The 22,300-nt window shown below is 42.3% G+C and overlaps 1 protein-coding gene across 1 annotated transcript in view; it reads left to right on the forward strand.

The window, feature by feature from the left end:
- The window catches only part of LOC138753394 (potassium channel subfamily K member 10-like), a 78,063-nt gene that overhangs the window by 42,422 nt on the left and 13,341 nt on the right, over positions 1–22,300 (forward strand). Inside the window, exon 5 of the mRNA XM_069916334.1 lies at positions 12,516–12,658. Coding sequence (XP_069772435.1) covers positions 12,516–12,658 — 143 coding nt within the window. The remainder of the gene's footprint in view (positions 1–12,515; positions 12,659–22,300) is intronic.

A 22,300-nucleotide genomic window follows, 5' to 3' on the forward strand; every position in this document is an offset into this window, starting at 1 on the left:
AGCGCAACTCCATTATAGCACCAGTGACGCTGGTTCATACCCAATGGTGTCTGTAAGGAGTTTATACGTTCTCCCCGAGACCTGTGTGGGTTTCTCTAGGAGCTCCAGTATCCCTCCACCCTCCAAAACATACCAAGTTGGTAGTTTAATTAGGCATAATCAGGCTGCATGGGTGTCATAGCTGAAAGGGCCTTCCACTGTGCTGTATTGTTAAAATTTAAAAAAAAACATCAATACATACATATGACACAACTTGGACATGATAAACAATATTCTACATTTTATTCCTGTGCCTGTGACTTTCTATGATGTATGAATTGAATAATTCTTTCTACTTCTCCAGTAATAGCTCTTGTTGATTTAATTTTTAATTTAGACATATATCTGGTAACAAGCCATTTCAGCCCATGAGTCCATGCCACCCAATTTTCACCCCATTGACCTACGTCCCCGAAATGTTTTTGAATGGAGGGAGGAAACCCATGCAGACATTGGGAGAACATACAAACTCCTTACAGACAGTGTGGGATTCAAACCCCAGTCGAATCCTGATCACTGGCGCTGTAAAGACACTGCGCTAACCACTACATCGACCATTGTTTCATCTCAAGTTAGTCTTCTCTAATGCCAATTTAAATTGTTCATATCCTAGCAACCAAAATGTTGCTTCCATTAGACCATGTAGGAGCAGAGTGAAGCCATTTAGCCTATTGAGTCATTTGAATCATGGCTGATGCGTTTCTCCTCTCAACCTTATTCTCCTGCCTTCTCCCTATAACCTTTAACATCCTTGGTAATCAAGAACCTATCAATCTTTGCCTTAAATATATCCAATGACAGCCTCCATAGCCATCTGTGGCAATGAATTCTATAGATTTAGCACCCTCTAGCTGAAAAAATGTCCTTTTACTCTGAAGCTGTGCCTTCTGGTCCTAGATATTCCCAATACTGGAAACACGGTGTCCACATCGGCTCTATCTTGTCTTCTTAATTTTTGGTATGTTTCAGAGAGATCTGCCATCCTTCCAAACTCCAGTGAGAGAAGGCCCAGGGCTATCAAACACTGGACATACATTAATGCTTTCATCTCGGGGATTATTCTAGTAAACCTCCTCCAGACCGTCTCCAATGCCAGCACATCCTTCCTTAGATATGAGGTCCAAAACTGCTCACAATACTCCAAATGTAATCTGATCAATGGCTTATAAAGCCCGAGCTTTAGATTTTATCCTCTTGAAATTCCCAGTTTTTCTCCGAAAGAACCAAAGAGTTGTTGATCCAAACCAAGGCTTTTATTAACTAACATGGTTATATGGTTATATAAAAGACTGGAGCATATCACAAGTAGGTCGACCAGTCCAGAATGACCTGGTCTGGCTAGGAGCAATCCTTTAAGACCTGCCAGTAGGTGTGGCTAAACTCTCAGCCAATCACAGTCATCCTACACTACCATCTGTACATATACACATTGGTGATAGAATCTGTACTATCACACTCCTGTAGCTCGAGTCTTGTAGAACAAAGAGATTTTAAAGGTGCATAATTCATGAAGGTGGCGAAGCAGGTAGACAGGGTAGTGAAGGGAGCAGCTGGCATGCTTGTCTTCATGAACCAGGGCATCGAGTGTAGGATCAAGGATCTCATGTTACTGAGCTATTGCTGAGACCAGGCTTGGAGTATTGTGTGCAGTTTTGGTCACCCAATAGAGGAAATTTATCATTAAGCTGGAAAGAATGCAGAAAAACTTCATGAGAATGTTGCTAGGACTGGTTGGCTTGAATTATAAGGAAAGGCTGTATAGGCTGCAATGTTTCTCCCTGGAGCTTATGAGGCTGGAGGGGAGGGGGGAATCATACAGAGGTTTATAAAATCATGAAGGGTATAAATAAGGTGTGGTGGTACACCACCAGCCTACTGCAGGGGGCAACCTCTGTACCTGCAGAAGTGTAAGGGGACAGAACATCTGGCCGGCTGTCAATCAGTCGGCCTGAAGGGATCAAGCCCCACCCGGTCGGGTGTCAATCACCCTCTGAGATAGAAGCTTGCGCTGGCCTCCCGAGGCCTCACTCAGAGTTGCTGCAGCCACAGCCAGTCTGGCTCTGTGGATTAAAGCCTGTTGTACAGTCTTTATCTTTGTATGTGTCTGATTCTGGCTGACAGTGCACCACATAAAGTAAATAGGTACATAGGTAAATAATTATAGCTTTTTTTTTCGCAGAGAAGGGGGAATCTAAATCTAGAGGGTGTAGATTTAAGGTGGGAGTGGAAAGATTTAACAGAAATAATTGGGTATATGGAACAAGCCACCTGACAAAGTGATGGAGGCGGTGATAGTTGTCACATTCAAAAGGCATTTAGACCGGTACATGACTAGGAAGGGTTTAGCGGAATCTGGGCCAAACACAGACAAATGGGACCAGCTTGGTTAGCATGGATGTTGGGCTGAAGGGCCTATTTCTGGGCTTTGGAACTCATTACTCTATAACTTTTGCTGAGGCCATTTTAATGCATCTCGACATGTGAGAAATATATATGATATATGTACATGTGCACAGTGTAATGGGAGTGGAACAAACCAGAAATACAAGTTTTGACAGTTCTCTATGTCTTAGTGATTCATTATACTATTGGCATTGTATGCATTTAGAACATGAACTAGCTGAAACTCTGTTATCCCAACACAAGCACACTTCAAGTCACTCCACAATGTGAATGAAAAACCATGTGTTTTTTCTGTAAGTGATGTGCTGGCCCTCACCTAAAATGTTTTCCTAGGAACCTCCCAAGGTGCACGGTTACCCTTTCCCACACAGAGCTTTGGCCAGTGTTTTTTCTTATGTCCACATTGGCCATTACTTCAGATTGCTGCTGTCATCAGTAAACTGTGTGGTCACACAGGTCAATTTTCCAGTTTTTTTTTGTCTTACCTGAGGTTCATACTTTTGATCCTTGTCACCAGTTTGCAGGTTGAAAATGTAGACCAGAAGAAATGTTAGAATTCTAAAGCTGAATCTAAAGCAGATTGGTCCAAACTGCTGCAATAGATCTCATGGAAATGAGATATTGTTATAAACAATATGTTTATAACAGAGTAAAAGGCCACGTGTCCTTTGCATGCAAGTCTAAAATCAAAATAGTTAAATTAGCAATTCAAATAGCATTCTTTCTACACAGAAGAGAAGCTTTCATTGTTAGGTGTCACAGGGAAATAATGAAGCTAACATGAACATTGGAAAACTAGGCTTAGAAAGCATTTCTGCTATCACTAGAAACAACAACGAACAGAATGATCTCTGGTTAAAGTGTTCACTGGATTTACATGAGTGTCAAAATGGCAGTAGATTGCTCAATCATGGGCAAACATATCACTAGGTAATTTCAGTCAAATTCTACTAATGAAGAGTATAGTGAATTTTAAACCATAATAGACAAGCATGGACTAGTAGGGCCAAACTGGCCTGTTCTGTGCTGTACATGGTGATAAGGACAAGATAATGAAGTCCAAAAAAAATTACATGTTTGGTGAATCATAAAGATCAGGAAATAGAAGTGTTTTTGGCTGAAAATACTAATTGATGGCAAACATTTGCTTGGAAAATTGAATGTAGGTTGGAAATTGGAGTTCAACACAGATGCTGAATCCTGTTTGGTCACATGATTGAGAAAACATGCAGAAAAATTTGAGGATGCTTATGTGGGTTCACACAAGTTATATTGCCTGCTTGTATCCAACCAGATGGAAAACTAATTTACTATGGGCCTCTTCTTGTCCCACATGCACGGAAGAACCAAATGGAGGTTCAGATAAACTAGAATGAAATGGAGTTTGAATAAAGACAAAACAGAGTGACTGTGCAACAGTAGTGTCTAAAATGGACAAGATTTTTGGACTATGTGATTTGAGGGAAAAGTTTAGGGAAATATGAGGGGGAATTTCTTCACTCAAGAGAGTGGTGGGAGTGTGGAATGAACTTCCAGCCGAAGTGATAGATGTGGCTTTGATTTTAATATTTAAGGAAAAGTTGGATAGGTATATGGACAAGAACAGGAGTGGAGGGATGCAGGTCAATGGGACTAGGTGGGAGAAGGTGTTTGACATGGACTAGAAACTGTAGACCGGAGGCCTGAACTGGCCTGTTTCTCTGCTGTAATTGTAATATGGTTATAATTACAAGGTGGCAGTGAACCAGGCAGCTGATTTTGGACTGTTAACAATGGCAGCTAATGGTCTCAAGATTAAAATACAGTAAAAAATCTGTTATCCAGAATTCAAACAACTGGCAAAAAAAATCATGGTAAATAAATTGGAAAAAAAACTACAGGTTTAAAATTGGCGACCCCTGGTGGTTCGTTTGCCAATCAAGCCACACATCGCAAGCAACTGGAAAATGCACTTATCGGCATCTAGGTGCTGAATACTGAAGGTTTCATTGTACTGCAAATGTAGAAATCAGAAATAAAAACAGTAAACTTTGGAAATACTCTGCAAGTCAGATAACATCTGTGGAAGGAGACAGGTTAAAAGATCATTTACAGAACTGGGAAGAATTCTGATAAAGAGTCTTTGAACTGAAATTCTCCTTCCTCTTAAACACCGAATCTTCTGATATTGCGAGCATGAAAGTAATTGCCAGTAGTTTTAGTTATTGGCCAGAATTAGATCATATTTAGAATAGCTGGAAGAAAAGAATATTAACTGTCAAGATTTCAGAGCCAAGGCAGCAAAATCTTCTCAATAAAATTGTAAAAGGTCAATAAGAATACATTACTAGTGGAGTTATAGAATCATACAGCACGGAACAGCCTTTTCAGTCCAACTCATCCATAAATGTCTTATGAATGTTGCAGATAGAAGAAATAGCTTTGCCTAAAATTTCATTGGGAGAAAAGTATTGGTAATTTGTTAGTGCCTCATAGAACCTCTTCTGGACCCTCTCCAATCCTTCCTTAGATATGGAGCTCAAAACTACTCACAATATTCTAAATGTGGTCTGACCAATGCCTCAATATCATATCCCCTGCTTTTATATTCTATCCCTCTTGAAATAAGTGTTTACCAATCACTGACTCTACATGGCTCTAATCCCAAGGTTGTTACAAGTATTCTGCAAGCCATAATGAATGACTTGAACATCCATTAAGGTTGTCTACGGAAGACTCTGCAAAGCCTGGTGATAAGTTCCAGTTTATGAATTTGCAAAGTATATTTATATGATAGTTAAGATGTCTCCACTTGTCCCAGAAGGTGAAGATCATTTTGGTGACACAATAAGTAGGGAATTATACTACCACAGTAGCTTTAGCGGTTCCCAAACTTGATGTAATATTGATGTACAATCAATAGGAACAGATAAAAATGTGTTTAGGGAACACATTTTCCAATATCTTCCTTTTGTCATCTACTCACTATTGTAATGCAGGAAATAAAACAGCCATTTTCAGTTCAGCAACTTCGACAAATAACAATGAAATGTGACCATATGATTTGTAAAGGGCCTTTTCCACAGACCCTGCCTGGACCTACTGAATGTTTCCAGCAATCTTTCCATCATCTGTAGTAGTTTTGATTTACATTGACCAGCTAATTTATTCTGTTCGATGTTGTTTCAGAAATTAAAATATCAGACAGAAGCCAAATGGTTACCATGGTAATAAATTGTTGTTCTGAGAGCTATGCAACTCACTCGTCCTGCTTTTGTTGTGACTTTTGGTATAAGTATCTCTTTTTGAATACATTCCATAAATTACAGGAAAATTTTATCTGGAATTCAAGTCAAGTCATAACATGCTCATGTGGTAAAGACAAGATAGCATTTCTCCAGGACCACGGAGCATATTTACATAAATATAAGTTAAAATAGAAGTTAAACACATAAACTATTAAATATTAAGATGTATACTGTAAGAGTCCCCAATACCAAGGTACTCTATGCACATATATTCTGGGAATTCTGATGGACTGGGGGAAATAACTGTTGGCCAATCTGGACGTATGGGTCCTGGTGTGGCAGTACCTCCTACCAGATGGCAGAAGGAAGAACAGTTTACTTGAGGGGTGTATGGAGTTCTTCACAATGTTTATTGCTTTTTGTCTGCTTTGAGTGTTGTTGATGTCCATCATGGTAGGAAGAGATCCCCCACTGATCTTTTCTGCTGATTTCACTCTCCTCTGCATGGTCTTGTGGTCCGAGAAAGTACAGCTACCAAACTAGGCAGTGATGCGGTTGCACAGGATGCTCTCAATACATCCTCTGTAGAATGTAGTAAGGATGGAGGAGGGGGGTGGGAGATGAACTTTCCTCAACTTTCACAGGAAGTAGAGATGCTGCTGGGCTTTCTTGGCTATGGAGCTGTTGTTAAGGGACCAGTGAGATTCTCTGTCAAATGCACTCCAAGAAACTTGATACTCTTGACGACCTCAACAGTGGAGCCCTCAACTGTCAGTGGAATGAGGTCCCCCAGGCCCTCCTGAAGCTGACAACCATCTCTTTTTTTTTAACATTCAGATACAGGTTGTTGGCTCTGCACCAGTCCATTAGTGACCGCACTCATCCCTGTACGATGACTTGTTATTCTTAATATTCAAACCCACCACAGTTGTGTCATCAGCAAACTGTGTTTAGCTGCACAGTCGTGGGTCAGCAGAGTGAACAACTGTGGACTAAGCACGCATGCCATCTGTTGGGGCTGGGGTAACCTAACGTGGTTCTGGTGCATCATGGGTGAAGATAGGAGAGGGGGGTGTGGGGTGGTCGGTCATTGTCTCAGGAACCCCTGAGGGTGCTAGCTCCCTAACAAAGACTGTGTCCTCTTGCCCATCATGGTACGCCACATAGGCATTTAGGGGTTGGCATGGAAGAGGTGGATCCTTTTGTCCAGTGGGTCAGACTTGGCTCCTCGTGTGCTTGTAGGACTGGCCCTGGGGATATCAGCCAGGCCAGCAGTGTGGTTCCTGTTGCAGACATCCTGGGGAAGGAAAACATTCATTCGTGTAGAGTGGCATTGGTGGTGGTACACAGGAGTGATCTGTCGAGTGGAGTGCCTCAGGGAGGGCATCTTGCCAGTGGGATACTGGAAGGCCTTTAGACGGCAGGGACAGGAGGATGGCCTTCCAGAAGGTGGCGTTCTCCCTTTCCATCTATCCATTCCCTCGGGGGTTGTAGCTGGTGGTTCTGCTCGTGGTGATACCTCTGGTCAGCAGATACTGGTGCAGCTTGTCATTCATAAAGGAAGGACCCCAGTCGCCCTGGATATAGCAGGGGAACCCAAACAGAGTGAAGAGGGTGCGTGATAACTGTTCACGTCTGGGCAGGGGATGACGAATGGAAAATGTGAATACTCGTCAATGATGTTGAGGAAGTACATATTACAGTCAGAGGAGGGGAGGGGTCCTTTGAATCAATGCTCAGACTTTCAAAGGCATGGGTGGTCTTTATCAGTCTGGTCGACAGGTGCAGTTTGCATTTTGCACAGATCTGGCAGTTTCAGGTCATAGTCCTGATCTCCTCAATGGAGTAAGGCAGATTGCGGGCTTTGATAAAACCTGGTGATTCCAGGGTGGCAGAGATCATTGTGGAGGGCTTGCAACTGGTCATTTTGTGCACTGGCACATGTTCCGTGGGATGCATTGCTGCAGTGGGGTCCTGGATAGTCTGAGGCGCCTGTACGCAGTCATTGGTGTTGGTTTGATGGCGGCAAGTCTTGCATGCCATCCGTTGGGGCTGCATCATGGGTGAGGATAGGAGAGGGGGCTCATTGAGTTTCCCAGGCCAGTACAAGATATCATAATTGTAGGTGGAAAGTTTAATTCTCCATCTCAATATCTTGTATTTGATTTGCTGGTTGTTGAACATGAACGCCTCCACTCATTGGACAGTCAGCAAGTTAAATCGTTTGCCATCTAGGTAGTGTCTCTAGCGCCATATTGCCTTGACAGTAACTTGGGGCTCTTTCTTGATAGAGGAGTGTTGGATTTCAGGGCCCTGGAGGGTGTGGGAAAAGAAAGCTACGGATCTGTCTGCCTGGTTAAGTGTGGCAGCCAGAGCGAAGTCAGATGCATTGCTCTCCACCTGGAATGGGGTAGATTCATCCACGGTGTGCATCATATCCTTGCCAATGTCTGCCTTGATGTGGCTGCACGGACCTCTGGTGCCAGGCGAAAAGAGGTACATTTAATGAGGGGGTGGGCTTTGTCTGCATAATTTGGGATGCACTAGGCATAGTAGGAAAAGAAGTGCAGGCACCTTTTCAGGGCTTTGAAGCTGTGGGGTAGGGGAGTTCCAAAAGTGGGCACATGTGATCGGGGTTAGGGCCAATGACTCCGTTCTCCATGATGCAACCAAGGATGGCAAGGCGTGTTGTGCGAAATATGCATTTAGTTTTATTGTCTGTAAGGTTAAGGACCTTGGTGGTCTGGAGAAACTTTTGGAAATTGGCATCATGGTCCTGGTGACGTTGTCCAGATATGGGAATGTGGCCTGCAGCTCATACTGGTCTACCATTCGGTCCATCTCCCACTGGAAGACTGAGACTCCATTGATGATGCCAAAGGGAACCCTCAGGAAATGGTAGAGGTGGCCATCTGCCTCAAAACCAGTATACTGGTAGTCCTCTGGGTGGATAGGAAGCTGCTAGTATGCTGACTTTAGGTCGATGGTGGAGAAAACCTGATACTGCGTGATTTGGTTTACCATATCATATATACAGGAAGAGCATACGTGTCCAGCTTCATGTATCTGTTAATGGTGTGACCAGAGTCCATGACCATTCTGTTTTTCTCCCCATTCCTCACCACAAACACTTGGACTTTCCAAGGGCTGGTGGCTGGCTTCAATGATCCCCTCATTGAGTAGCTGCTGCATCTCCAACCTAATAAAGGCCCAGTTCTGGCACTGTGCCATCTACTTTTGGTGGCAACGGGTTTGCAGTCAGGAGTGTGGTTAGCGAGCAGTGGAGGAGGGGTGATCTTGAGGGTTGAGAGTCCACAGGTCAAGAGCCATGGGAAATCTTTGGGTTGCTGGCCGGAAACAGTAGGGGTGGGGGGGAGAGGCTGGGGGGTTTTTGCTAGTGGGGTTTAAGAACTGCTGGTTACAGATAGTGAGGGAGGATGGGGTCCATCGTATTCTATTGTCATGCTTTTAAGGTGGCATTGAAAGTCTAGTCCCAGCAGCACGGCAACGCAAAGCTGTGAAATCACCAGGAGTTTAAAGTTTCTCTAGTCAGTGCCCTGAATGCTCAAGGTCACTACGCAGTAGCTACAGACACCAGTCGCATGGGACTTCAAGGCCAAGGAGACTTTAAGATTCACTAGCCTAACCATGAGGGAATAGTGCTCAACCGTGTCCAGGTGGATGAAGCTCTCCGTGCTCCGACTATCAAACAGATAGCTCGTCACGTGGCTGTTTACCTGGATGTCCATCATTGGTCTGGTGAGTTGGTGAGGACTACCTTGATCCAGTGTGATGGAGGCCAATGTCAGGTCGCTGCCTGCAGCTGCGCTGGAGAGCTTGTATGTTTGATTGCAAGATGGAGGCATCCAAGATGGCAGCCCCCACGGCTCACAAACGGCATTGCTGGGTCTCGGAGAATGCGGTGTCCAAGATGGTGACCTCCACGGTCCACACATGGGACAGCAGGGTTGGGGTGGCTTGGACATACACTTTCACATAATGGCCTTTCTTCTCACAGTTGGAGCAGACCGGACTTTCGCCAGGTAACATTTCCTTGGGTGCTTGCCCAGGCCACAGAAATAGCTCAAGGAATACAGCATTAATGGTTGGGTTGCTGGCGGGACATGGCATTAGTTGTGTTAGATGCTCGAGGAGTACAGCGGCCGTAGTCAGATTGCCAACGGTGCGTGGTGTCCCAAGATGGCTGTACCCAGGGCAACTATAAGGCAGCCATGTTGTCAGCCAAGTAGGCTTCCATATTCTGGAGGACCACCTCCAGCATGCCCATTGGTTCGACTGCCCTCCCTCTACAAATTGAGCTCACATTGTTCCAACAGTCTCTGACAGATATAGTGGACCTGATGTCTATGACATACGCGTTTCTAATTAGATTCTCCATGTTATCTGCGGCCGTTACAGCCTTGCAGTCGCAGGCCTGTCCAAGGATTCAGAGGGCCAGGGGATACGCGGTGCTTGATTTCCCCGTATCGCTGTTTTTTGGTGGTCAGGAGGTGTCTTATGTAGACCTTCTTTACCTTCTTCAGCTACCAGCCCTTCAGATTATCCATCTCCTGAGTATACCAGGGGCCCGACCCAGGAATGTAGTACCTGCAGCTTGTCATTCTCTGATCGAACAATGGCAGATGATGCCTGCAAGAACGCTTTGAAGCAATGCAGCCAGAGTTCAAAGCTGGTGAAGGCCTCAGGTGATTGAGGGTCGATTTCCAACTTCTCCAGCTTCAGGATCTGCTCCATTGTCAAAATTTATTACAAATAAAATTGATGCACAATCAATCAAAAGACTGGAAGTTACGTAAAACTGATAGGCTTTTATTCACAATAGAATGGAGACACGTCCACGCTGGTTGACTGACCTGAACTGGGGAGGGGGCTGAGGAACACTCACCTTTATTCAGAAGTCTGTGGGAGGGACCACAGGTACAATCAGCCAATAGGAGTGTCCAGACAGTTAAATATATAAACAGTAGTTTACCATAGCGTTGTCTTGGATGCCCTTCCACATGAGTTGCATGTCCTTGCTGTCAACGCTTTGCTTCCCTGATGGCCTTAGACAGCTTAGCTTTTGCAGTAGCTAGGGCTACCTTGTGGTCCATTCTGAAGGCAGCATCTCAGTTCCTGAGCAGCCCACGCACCTCCACAGTCATCTATGGCTTTTGATTGGAGTGACGTCAACCAAACACTTACTGATGTAGCTGGTCAGTGACGCCATATACTCCTCCAGATTGATGCAGTCACCACTGGTTCTGCTTCCTTGAACATGTTCCAGTCAGTGCGCTCAAAGCAGTCCTGGAGTGCATTCAATATCAAATTATTGGGTAGCTGACCTATTGTTAATGATATTCAGTGGAGAAATTATACACTTTAAATTATTTGCAGACAATTTAGAAATGACTGGGAAAAGTGAATGGGTGAAATTTTTGTTTGTTTTAATTGGTTTACATTTGTTTTACCTTTGCATTATCTACTGTGGAACATATGCTGACAGGTCACTCCCTGGCTCTGTGAGGTTAGACAAGAAAGAAGTGTGTGGACCTGAAAAAAAAGGCAAACGCGAACACCAAAATTAATTGACAAAAGAATTCCACATTTCATGGGACATGAAAATATCCTGCTAAGTTTTAGTTTTCACGATAAAATTGGTGTGACATCCACAAGCAGTTCTATTTGAGTGGATGCATTTATCATATTATGGGGTTTCATACATAATCCTCATTTTCTGCTCCCCATTCCACAGCATGGTTCTGTATTAAGCTCATCTCATGTATTATGTCTAATGCATCTTGCATAGTAAAGAAATAAATAATTGGAAATGCGTGATGCGTAACAAATCAATGTAACTGAACTTTAGAGAGGACTGTAAAATTGACAGCAGAATAAGGCAAACGGCAAAAAATGTTTTATTGCAATTATATTGATCCTTGGTGCGGTCACACCTGGAGTACTACATAAACATTGGTCTTGCACTGTGGTATAGAAGAGTAAGCTCAACCTCCATTCAAAGTTTAGAAGGAGACATGACCTCATTGAAATGTAAAAAATTGTTCCTGGGCTCAACAGAGTTGATGCGAGGAACAAACTGTTGATTTTGCTAATCATGGGATCACATTCTCAAAACAAAGGGTAGGCCATTTAGGATTGAAAGGAGAAGTATCTCCTTATTCAGTGTGTAGTTAATTTTTGGAATTCTCTACCCTGAAAGGCTGGAATTGAATGTATTTCAAAGCATAGATTAACAGATTTATGAAAATTATTGGGTTCATGGAATATAGTCACAGAGCAGGAAAAGGTAGAAGCCCAGTGATGATTGCTAGAGCAGGTTTCATGGGCCAGAATGCCTATTTCTCCTCCATTTTTTTCTGTTCTAACTGCACAGCTTGAAATATGATGAACAGCTGTTTGCATTAGATTTCTGCCCAGACTGCCAGAAATACATTTGTATAGTTAATGTATTATTGATGGTGACAAATCAGATATTAGTTCTGGTTGATTTCTAATTGAGAAAAGTCATTTTAGCTTTCTGATTCCAACTTGATGAGGCCAGTTTAATTCAAAATAAATATCTAAATGAGGGTCAATATTCTTTTTGAATCGGTAAGAACTTCTGTAAACATTACCACCTCATAATGCTTAACTGGATGTAACTGGTGTTTCTGGCCATGCTAATAATGAACTCGGAGCCCCTGTATTCCAACTGGAAGTGACTGAGTTCTCCAGCTGATGGAGGTTGGGGACAGCTGTGGTTGTTAAATTAGGTTGTAATTTTCTAATTTAGAAAAAGTAATGAAAAGTTGTGTTTACTTAGCTCTGTGTCGTCTATTTGTGCAGGTGGAAACATAACAATTCTTTATCGAGAATGGTATAAACCATTGGTCTGGTTCTGGATCCTGGTGGGCCTTGCCTACTTTGCAGCTGTCCTCAGCATGATTGGCGACTGGTTACGTGTGATATCCAAGAAAACAAAGGAGGAGGTAAGATGCTGTTAATTGCTCCTGGAAACATCTGACCATGAAACAATGTAGGGGATGTCACAGAATAGATGACGATTGATATTGGCAACAAATGTGCAGCAGGTTCATTTCTATCAAGAGAAATGCAAAGATAGGCCTAGCCTAAAATGGACATGGGCTAGTGATTCCCAGGAGTCAGGATGGGGGGGGGGGGGCATAGGAGTGAGAGGTTGCATTTCTTCAAGGAAGCTTTGTGCACATCCTTCAATCATTTTTCTCTGCCTGGCTGTTCATCTACTCCTATGACAGAGATAAGAACAGGTTGCTGTTTGGCGCCCTGATGTTGGGTAAGAGAACCATGGTCAGGCTAAAGCATGAAAGACGCTGTGATTGTCATCAAAACCTCGAGGAAGGGCTCAGGTTCTGAAATGTCGGTAATATACAGGGCCCTCCATGTTTTGGACAAAGACACCTTTTCCCTTTATTTGTCCCTGTGCTCCGCAGTTTTAAATTTGTAATCAAACAATTCACATGTAATTAAAGTGCACATTCCAGATTTTATTCAAGGTTAATTGTATACATTTTGGTTTGACCATGTAGAAATTACAGAACTTTTTATGCATAGTCCCCTCATTTCAGGGCACCATAATGTTTGGGACATTTGACTTCACAGATGTTTGTGAGTATGCGGGTATGTTTAATTGCTTGATTAGTGCAGGTATAAGAGAGCTAGGCTTGCTTCAAAGCTTTTGATCACCTTTGGAGTCTGTAGTTGACATTTTTCAGCATGAGGACCAGAGTTGTGCCAATGAAAGTTAAAGAAGCCATAATGAGGCTGAAAAACAAAACTAAAACAGTAAGAGACATTGCCCAAACCTTGGGATTAACAAAATCAACTGTTTGGAACATGGTGGAGAGCTCAGTAATTGCAAAGAGACTGGTATTCCAAGGAAGATCTCCACTGCAGATTACAAAAGAATTCTCATCATAATGAAGAAAAATCCCCAAACATATGTCTGACAGATCAGAAACATTCTTCAGGATGTGTCCAGGACTACTGTGTGCAGAAGACTTCATGAACAGAAATAGAGAGGTTACACTGCAAGGTGCAAACCACTTGGCTCTTGCCATCAGGTTCATCTTGGTTTCATCCGTCTACAATATCTTTTTTTTCTAGAATTCTACAGGCTCTTTTAAATACTTCTTGGCAAATTGTAATCTGGCCACTCTTTCTGTGGCTAATTAGTGGTTTACATCTTGCAGTTTTCCCTCTGTATTTCTGTTCATGAAGTCTTCTGAGGACAGTCGTCATTGACACATTCACACCTGCCTCCTGAAGAGTGTTTTTGATCTGTAAGACAGGTGCTTGGGGATTTTTCTTCATTATGATGAGAATTCTTCTATCATTAGTAGTGGAGGTCTTCTTTGGAAAATTAGTCCCTTTGAGATTACTTCTTTCTTCTTAATTATATTCCAAACAGTTGATTTTGTTCATCCTATGGTTTGGGTGATGCTGTTTACTGTTTTATTCTTGTTTTTTAGCCTCATTATGGCTTCTTTGACATTCATTGATTCAATGGCGCAACTCTGGTGGTCATATAGAAAAAAGGCAACTACAGACTCTAAAGGTGATCAAAGGCATGGAAGCAAGTCTAGTTCTCTCATACCTGCACCAATTAAGCAATTAAACATACCTGACTAATCACAAACGCCTGTGAAGCCAAATGTCCCAAACATTATGGTGCCCTCAAATGAGGGGACTGTGTATAAAAAGTGCTGTAATTTTTAAAATCTGGAGTGTGCACTTTAATTACATGTGAATTGCTTGATTACAAATCTAAAATTGTGGATCACACAGGCAAATAAATAAAAAAAGTCTCTTTATGGAGGGCCCTCTATTTTTACCTCCTATAGATGCTGTGAGATTGGCTGAGTTCCTTCAGCATTTCTGTATTTGACTCTGCTCAGGGTAGCTGACTAAGTATAACTGGTGTCTTAAAGATGGAGATGTTGGCCTGGAAGAGGACTTTGACTTTGGTTGTCTTGTCATTCAATGAATTTAGAGGATTTTGCAAAGATGTTTTAGCGTTACCTTTAGCTGCACGTTGTAGTTATTCAGGAATACCAACGGGTACATAAGAAATACAAAATAAACACTCAATATGTTAGTTAACAGAGATAGACTTCAGATGGGTCTGAAAACTGGCATGTAAATAAGAAATACTGGAAACACTTAGCTGGTCAGGCAGCATCTGGGAAAGATAAACAGAGATGGAAGACCCTTCATTAGAACCTAATATATGAACTGTTTATCACTGTGTCTGCCTGATCTTCTGAGTAGTTCCTGCATTTTCCATTTTTTTTTTGTTTCAGGTTTCCTGCATCTGTTTTCTTTTCATTTAGTCAGAATATTGGCAGTTCAGCTTTAGGAGAAGGAATACATACTTACATACAAGATGGTAACAGGCCACTTTGGCTCACGAGTCTATGCCACCCAATTTACAGCTAATTAGCCTACACCCCCAGTACGTTTCAAACAGTGGGAGGAAATCACAGTCCTCAGGGAAAACCCATGCAGACACGGGGAGAATGTACAAACTCCTTATAGACAGTGTGGGATTCAATCCATGGTCCTGATCGCTGGCGCTGTGAAGGTGTTGTGCTAATTGCTACACTAAATGTGCGGGTTTTCACAGCAAAAAAAATAGTTCAATGGTATGTGAATTCTCCACTGGAAAATGTTCAGGTTGGTTAACAAAAAAACTTGCTAAGTATCAAGTTCTACCCTGCTTCAAACTTTCTCTGGGGATATTAGTCTTTTAATCTTACTTCTGCGAGTTTCTTCCTTGTAGAATAACAAATTGTACTGAAAGCTGGAAATTATTTTAGAGACCTTAGGAAAAATGAGGAGTCACATGAAGTCCAAATAATGGAGAAAGATTTTTAATACTCTTGGTGGATAAAATCCATACTTTGCTAAGTAACAGATGTTAAGATTAGACAGTCTTCTAACAATCTGTCCGTTGAGTGCTACTCATAATACAGTCACTATAAAGTGACTAAAGGTTTCTTGAACAACATCACAATACGAAACATAAACTAGTTGAAATTATTTGAATGCCTAAAGCCTGGTATCCTTTTGAGTAATGTGTTGGAGTTAATTGGTGGAACAGTCATACCTGCAGTTCCATATATCTAAACTGAATACTCAGGAAAATTGCCACCTAAAATGTTTTGTGTCCACGCTGGTTTCCATCGGGTGAGTGATAAATAGTTATCCCAAGAAATACCAGCAGCCATTTTCATTCTATGCATGTGCAATTTTTATCAGGCAGCTGCCCCTTATAGTTACCAAGTGATATACCATTGCAGTGTTCCTGACATCTTCAATGCTATCTGAGATGTGCTTATAAGGCATTCAACAACACAATATCTCTTCAGTTAAATGGAGATAGTAGAGCTGAATGAGACAGGGCTTAATTAGAAAGATGTGTTGTGGTCCATAAACATGGTCTTAAGATATTGACTGAGGAGTCACGTGATGGAGTAGTGGCCGATCGGGGAACTCCAGCCCTCTCCAAAAAAGTTTTTTAAAAACACAGAAAACACAAAGGCACAAACACAAAAATTAAAATAAAGTGAAAGTAAAGGTGGGAAGAAAATGGCAGCGAAGAAAAAAAGTCAAAAGCAACGGGAAGAAGAGAAGAAGAAAAGACATCGGAAGAAGAAGGTGAAGGCCTTACCTGTCCGAGGAGGCCCGCTGTGGAGAGAGAAGCCCGCTCCCTCAGGTCAGTCGAAGTCCCGAGCTCGGGACTACAAAAATGGCTCGCGGAGCCAAGCAAAAGTGCCAACCGCGCAAGACAAAAAAAACACTGATGGGGGGGGGAACCAGCTGAGGAGTCGATCTCCACAGCTGAGAATGATAGCCACAGCACAGCAGCAAGAAGAGAACATAGAAAACAATGAGAACAAGAAAGAAGAGAGTAAAAAGAAATCAAGGAAACAACAGATGACCAACCCAGAGGAAGAAGAAGAAGAAGAACACAGAGAAATGGAAGAAGAAGGGAAAGGCAAGACAATGGATATATTTTTTTAAAGAATATATGGAATCAGTAAAAGAATGGCAATCACAAGAATTTAGTGAAATAAAAAGAAGAATTAAAAGTACAGAAGAAAAAAATGAATAGATTAGAGATGGTCATGTCAGATATAGGAAAAAGAGTGGACAAGGTGGAAGAATGAGAAACAGCCGTAGAAATGGAAGTAGAGGACTTAAAAGAGAAATTAGAAGAATCTAATAAATAAGTTAAAGAGACACAAGAGCTGTTAGCTCAGAAGATAGATATAATGGAAAATTATAATAGAAGAAATAATATAAAGATAGTGGGCCTTAAGGAAGATGAAGAAGGCAAGAATATGAGAGAATTTATAAAAGATTGGATCCCCAGGGTCCTAGAAAGACCAGAATTACAGGAAGAAATGGAAATAGAAAGGGCACATAGAACATTAGCCCCAAAACCACAGCCACAACAAAAACCAAGATCCATTTTAGTAAAATTCTTAAGATATACAACAAGAGAAAATATATTGGAGAAAGCAATGAAGAAAATAAGAGAAGACAAAAACCCACTGGAATACAAAGGTCAAAAATTTTTTTTCTATCCAGACATAAGTTTTGAACTCCTGAAGAAGAGAAAGGAGTTTAATACAGCAAAAGCGATCCTATGGAAAAAAGGATATAAATTTAAGCTAAAGTACCCAGCGGTACTTAAAATAGTTATTCCAGGGCAGCAAAACAGACTATTCTCGGATCCGGAGGAAGCACGAAAATTTGCAGAACAACTAGAAGACAGACAGAGAGATGAAGACATGTAATGAGAGTAAAAATGACCACGAACTATATGTATGTGTGTATATGGGTGTATATATGTGTGTATGTATATATATATATATATATATATATATATATATATATATATAAATATATATATATATATATAGATGTGTATGTATATATGTGTGTACATGAGTGTATGCGTATTTAAAGGAAAATATATAGAGTATAGATAAGAATTAATAAGGGAAAGAAAGGAAAGAGAGGAAGTAAGGAGGGAATTAAGAGAGTGATCTTTGTTGTATATGAAAATTGGAATCTTTTCTGGGGGGGCTGGGTGGGGAGGAGTTACGGTCACTGCAAAATCAGTTGACGCTTGCGAGTGAATTCGCAAATCCAAATGGAGAGGGGAGATGTGGTTGCCCGACAAGGGCTAAAGGGCAACTCAGGAAGGGGAGGGGATACTGGGGTTAAAGAAATTTTAGATAGGAGAATAAGGGAAATGTTTGATGTTTTAGAAATGTTGTCTTATAAAGTGTTCAAAACAAGAAAGCTGAAATGGATAAGAAGGAAAGGTGATGATGAGGAAACGAAAAGGAAAGACAAACAAAGTATGAAATGGCTATGTTGAACTATATGACTTTAAATATTAACGGAATACATAACCAAATCAAAAGGAAGAAACTGCTAAATATACTGAAAAAATAAAAAATTGATATAGCATTCATGCAAGAAACACACTTAACTGAAATGGAGCACAAGAAATTAAAGAGAGATTGGATAGGACATGTAACAGCAGCGTCATATAATTCAAAAGCAAGAGGAGTAGCTATATTAATCAGTAAAAATGTACCAATTAAAATAGAAGAGGAAATAATAAATCCAGCAGGGAGATATGTAATGATAAAATGTCAGATATATTCGGAGTTTTGGAATTTACTCAATGTATATTCATCTAACGAAGAAGATCAAAAATTTATGCAAGATATTTTTTTGAAGATAGCAGACACGCAAGGGAACATACTAATAGGAGGGGATTTCAACCTTAATTTGGATTCAAACATGGATAAAACTGGGAAAAAAATTAACAGAAAGAACAAAGTAACCAAATTTATAATTAAATCGATGCAAGAAATGCAACTTTTGGATATTTGGAGGAAACAACACCCAAAGGAAAAGGAATATTCATGTTATTCGGGTAGACATAAAACATACTCAAGAATAGACCTATTCCTGTTATTAGCTCGCATGCAAGGCAGAGTTAGAAAAACAGAATATAAAGCTAGAATATTATTGGACCATTCACCCCTCATATTGACAATAGAGTTAGAGGACATCCCTCCAAGAATGTATAGATGGAGATTAAACTCCATGCTACTTAAAAGGCAGGATTTTAGAGAATTCATTGAATGACAAATTAAAATGTACTTTGAAATAAATACGGAATCGGTGAAAGATAAGTTTTTACTATGGGACGCAATGAAAGCATTCATCAGAGGGCAAATAATAAGTTATATAACCAAGATGAAGAAGGACTACAATCAGGAAACAGAGCAGTTGGAAAGGGAAATAGTAAATATAGAAAAAGAATTAGCAATGAAGGAAGACACAACTAAAAGAAGAGAATTGGCAAATAAAAAAAATAAAATATGAAACACTACAAACATATAAGGTGGAGAAGAACATAATGAAGACAAAACAGAAATATTATGAACTAGGAGAAAAAACGCACAAAATTCTAGCATGGCAGCTTAAGACAGAACAAACTAAGAGAATGATATTGGCATCAAGGAAAAAAGACAAACAAATCACATATAATCCAACGGAGATTAATGAAAACTTCAGAGAATTCTACGAACAATTATACCAAACTGAAAACGAAGGGAATGAAGAAAAAATAGATGAATTTCTAATTAAAATTGAACTACCGAAATTACAAATAAAGGAACAAAATAAATTAACAGAACCATTTGAAATAGTAGAAATACAAGAGATAATAAAAAATCTACCAAATAATAAAACACCAGGAGAGGATGGATTCCCAATAGAATTCTATAAAAAATTTAAAGATTTATTAATTCCTCCCCTCCTGGAAGAAATCAATCAGATTGATAAAACACAAAGCTTACCAGATTCATGCAAAACAGCAATAATTCTTTGGCTTGGCTTCGCGGACGAAGATTTATGGAGGGGGTAAAAAAGTCCACGTCAGCTGCAGGCTCGTTTGTGGCTGACCAGTCCGATGCGGGACAGGCAGACACGATTGCAGCGGTTGCAAGGGAAAATTGGTTGGTTGGGGTTGGGTGTTGGGTTTTTCCTCCTTTGCCTTTTGTCAGTGAGGTGGGCTCTGCGGTCTTCTTCAAAGGAGGCTGCTGCCCGCCAAACTGTGAGGCGCCAAGATGCACGGTTTGAGGCGTTATCAGCCCACTGGCGGTGGTCAATGTGGCAGGCACCAAGAGATTTCTTTAGGCAGTCCTTGTACCTTTTCTTTGGTGCACCTCTGTCACGGTGGCCAGTGGAGAGCTCGCCATATAATACGATCTTGGGAAGGCGATGGTCCTCCATTCTGGAGACGTGACCCATCCAGCGCAGCTGGATCTTCAGCAGCGTGGACTCGATGCTGTCGACCTCTGCCATCTCGAGTACCTCGACGTTAGGGGTGTGAGCGCTCCAATGGATGTTGAGGATGGAGCGGAGACAACGCTGGTGGAAGCGTTCTAGGAGCCGTAGGTGGTGCCGGTAGAGGACCCATGATTCGGAGCCGAACAGGAGTGTGGGTATGACAACGGCTCTGTATACGCTTATCTTTGTGAGGTATTTCAGTTGGTTGTTTTTCCAGACTCTTTTGTGTAGTCTTCCAAAGGCGCTATTTGCCTTGGCGAGTCTGTTGTCTATCTCATTGTCGATCCTTGCATCTGATGAAATGGTGCAGCCGAGATAGGTAAACTGGTTGACCGTTTTGAGTTTTGTGTGCCCGATGGAGATGTGGGGGGGCTGGTAGTCATGGTGGGGAGCTGGCTGATGGAGGACCTCAGTTTTCTTCAGGCTGACTTCCAGGCCAAACATTTTGGCAGTTTCCGCAAAGCAGGATGTCAAGCGCTGAAGAGCTGGCTCTGAATGGGCAACTAAAGCGGCATCATCTGCAAAGAGTAGTTCACGGACAAGTTTCTCTTGTGTCTTGGTGTGAGCTTGCAGGCGCCTCAGATTGAAGAGACTGCCATCCGTGCGGTACCGGATGTAAACAGCGTCTTCATTGTTGGGGTCTTTCATGGCTTGGTTCAGCATCATGCTGAAGAAGATTGAAAAGAGGGTTGGTGCGAGAACACAGCCTTGCTTCACGCCATTGTTAATGGAGAAGGGTTCAGAGAGCTCATTGCTGTATCTGACCCGACCTTGTTGGTTTTCGTGCAGTTGGATAATCATGTTGAGGAACTTTGGGGGACATCCGATGCGCTCTAGTATTTGCCAAAGCCCTTTCCTGCTCACGGTGTCGAAGGCTTTGGTGAGGTCAACAAAGGTGATGTAGAGTCCTTTGTTTTGTTCTCTGCACTTTTCTTGGAGCTGTCTGAGGGCAAAGACCATGTCAGTGGTTCCTCTGTTTGCGCGAAAGCCGCACTGTGATTCTGGGAGAATATTCTCGGCGACACTAGGTATTATTCTGTTTAGTAGAATCCTAGCGAAGATTTTGCCTGCAATGGAGAGCAACGTGATTCCCCTGTAGTTTGAGCAGTCTGATTTCTCGCCTTTGTTTTTGTACAGGGTGATGATGGTGGCATCACGAAGATCCTGAGGCAGTTTACCTTGGTCCCAACAAAGCTTGAAAAACTCATGCAGTTTGGCATGCAGAGTTTTGCCGCCAGCCTTCCAGACTTCTGGGGGGATTCCATCCATACCTGCTGCTTTGCCACTTTTCAGTTGTTCGATTGCCTTATATGTCTCATCCAGGGTGGGAACCTCATCCAGCTCTAGCCTTAGGGGCTGTTGAGGGAGCTGGAGCAGGGCGGAATCTTGGACTGAGCGGTTGGTACTGAAAAGAGATTGGAAGTGTTCTGACCATCGGTTGAGGATGGAGATCTTGTCGCTGAGGAGGACTTTGCCGTCTGAGCTGCGCAGCGGGCTTTGGACTTGGGGTGAGGGGCCGTACACAGCCTTTAGAGCCTCGTAGAAACCCCTGAAGTCGCCAATGTCCGCGCTGAGCTGTGTTCGTTTGGCGAGGCTAGTCCACCACTCATTTTGGATCTCCCGGAGTTTGCGCTGAAGATGGCTGCATGCGCGACGGAAGGCTTGTTTTTTCTCTGGACAGGACGGCTTTGTAAGGTGAGCCTGGTGGGCAGCTCACTTCTTTGCCAGCAGCTCCTGGATTTCCTGGCTGTTTTCGTCAAACCAGTCCTTGTTTTTCCTGGAGGAGAAGCCCAGTACCTCTTCAGTGGATTGCAGTATTGTAGTCTTCAACTGATCCCAGAGGGTTTCAGGGGACGGGTCCGTGAGGTGGGTTGCAACGTCGAGCTTTGCTTTGAGGTTTGCCTGGAAGTTTCCTCTCGCTTCGTCTGACTGCAGTTTTCCAACATTGAACCTCTTTCTGGGGGCTTTATTGTTCCTGGGCTTTGGCTTGAAGTGAAGGTTGAGCTTGCAGCGAACCAGCCGGTGGTCAGTGTGGCATTCCGCGCTAGGCATGACCCTGGTGTGGAGCACATCTTGTTTGTCACTTTCTCGCACCAGGATGTAGTCCAGGAGGTGCCAGTGTTTGGATCGGGGATGCATCCAGGTGGTCTTAAGGCTGTCCCTCTGCTGAAAAAGGGTGTTTGTAATGACAAGCCGCTGTTCTGCGC

The sequence above is a fragment of the Narcine bancroftii genome, chromosome 2 (assembly GCF_036971445.1).
Source record: "Narcine bancroftii isolate sNarBan1 chromosome 2, sNarBan1.hap1, whole genome shotgun sequence".
Taxonomy (NCBI): Eukaryota; Metazoa; Chordata; class Chondrichthyes; order Torpediniformes; family Narcinidae; genus Narcine; species Narcine bancroftii.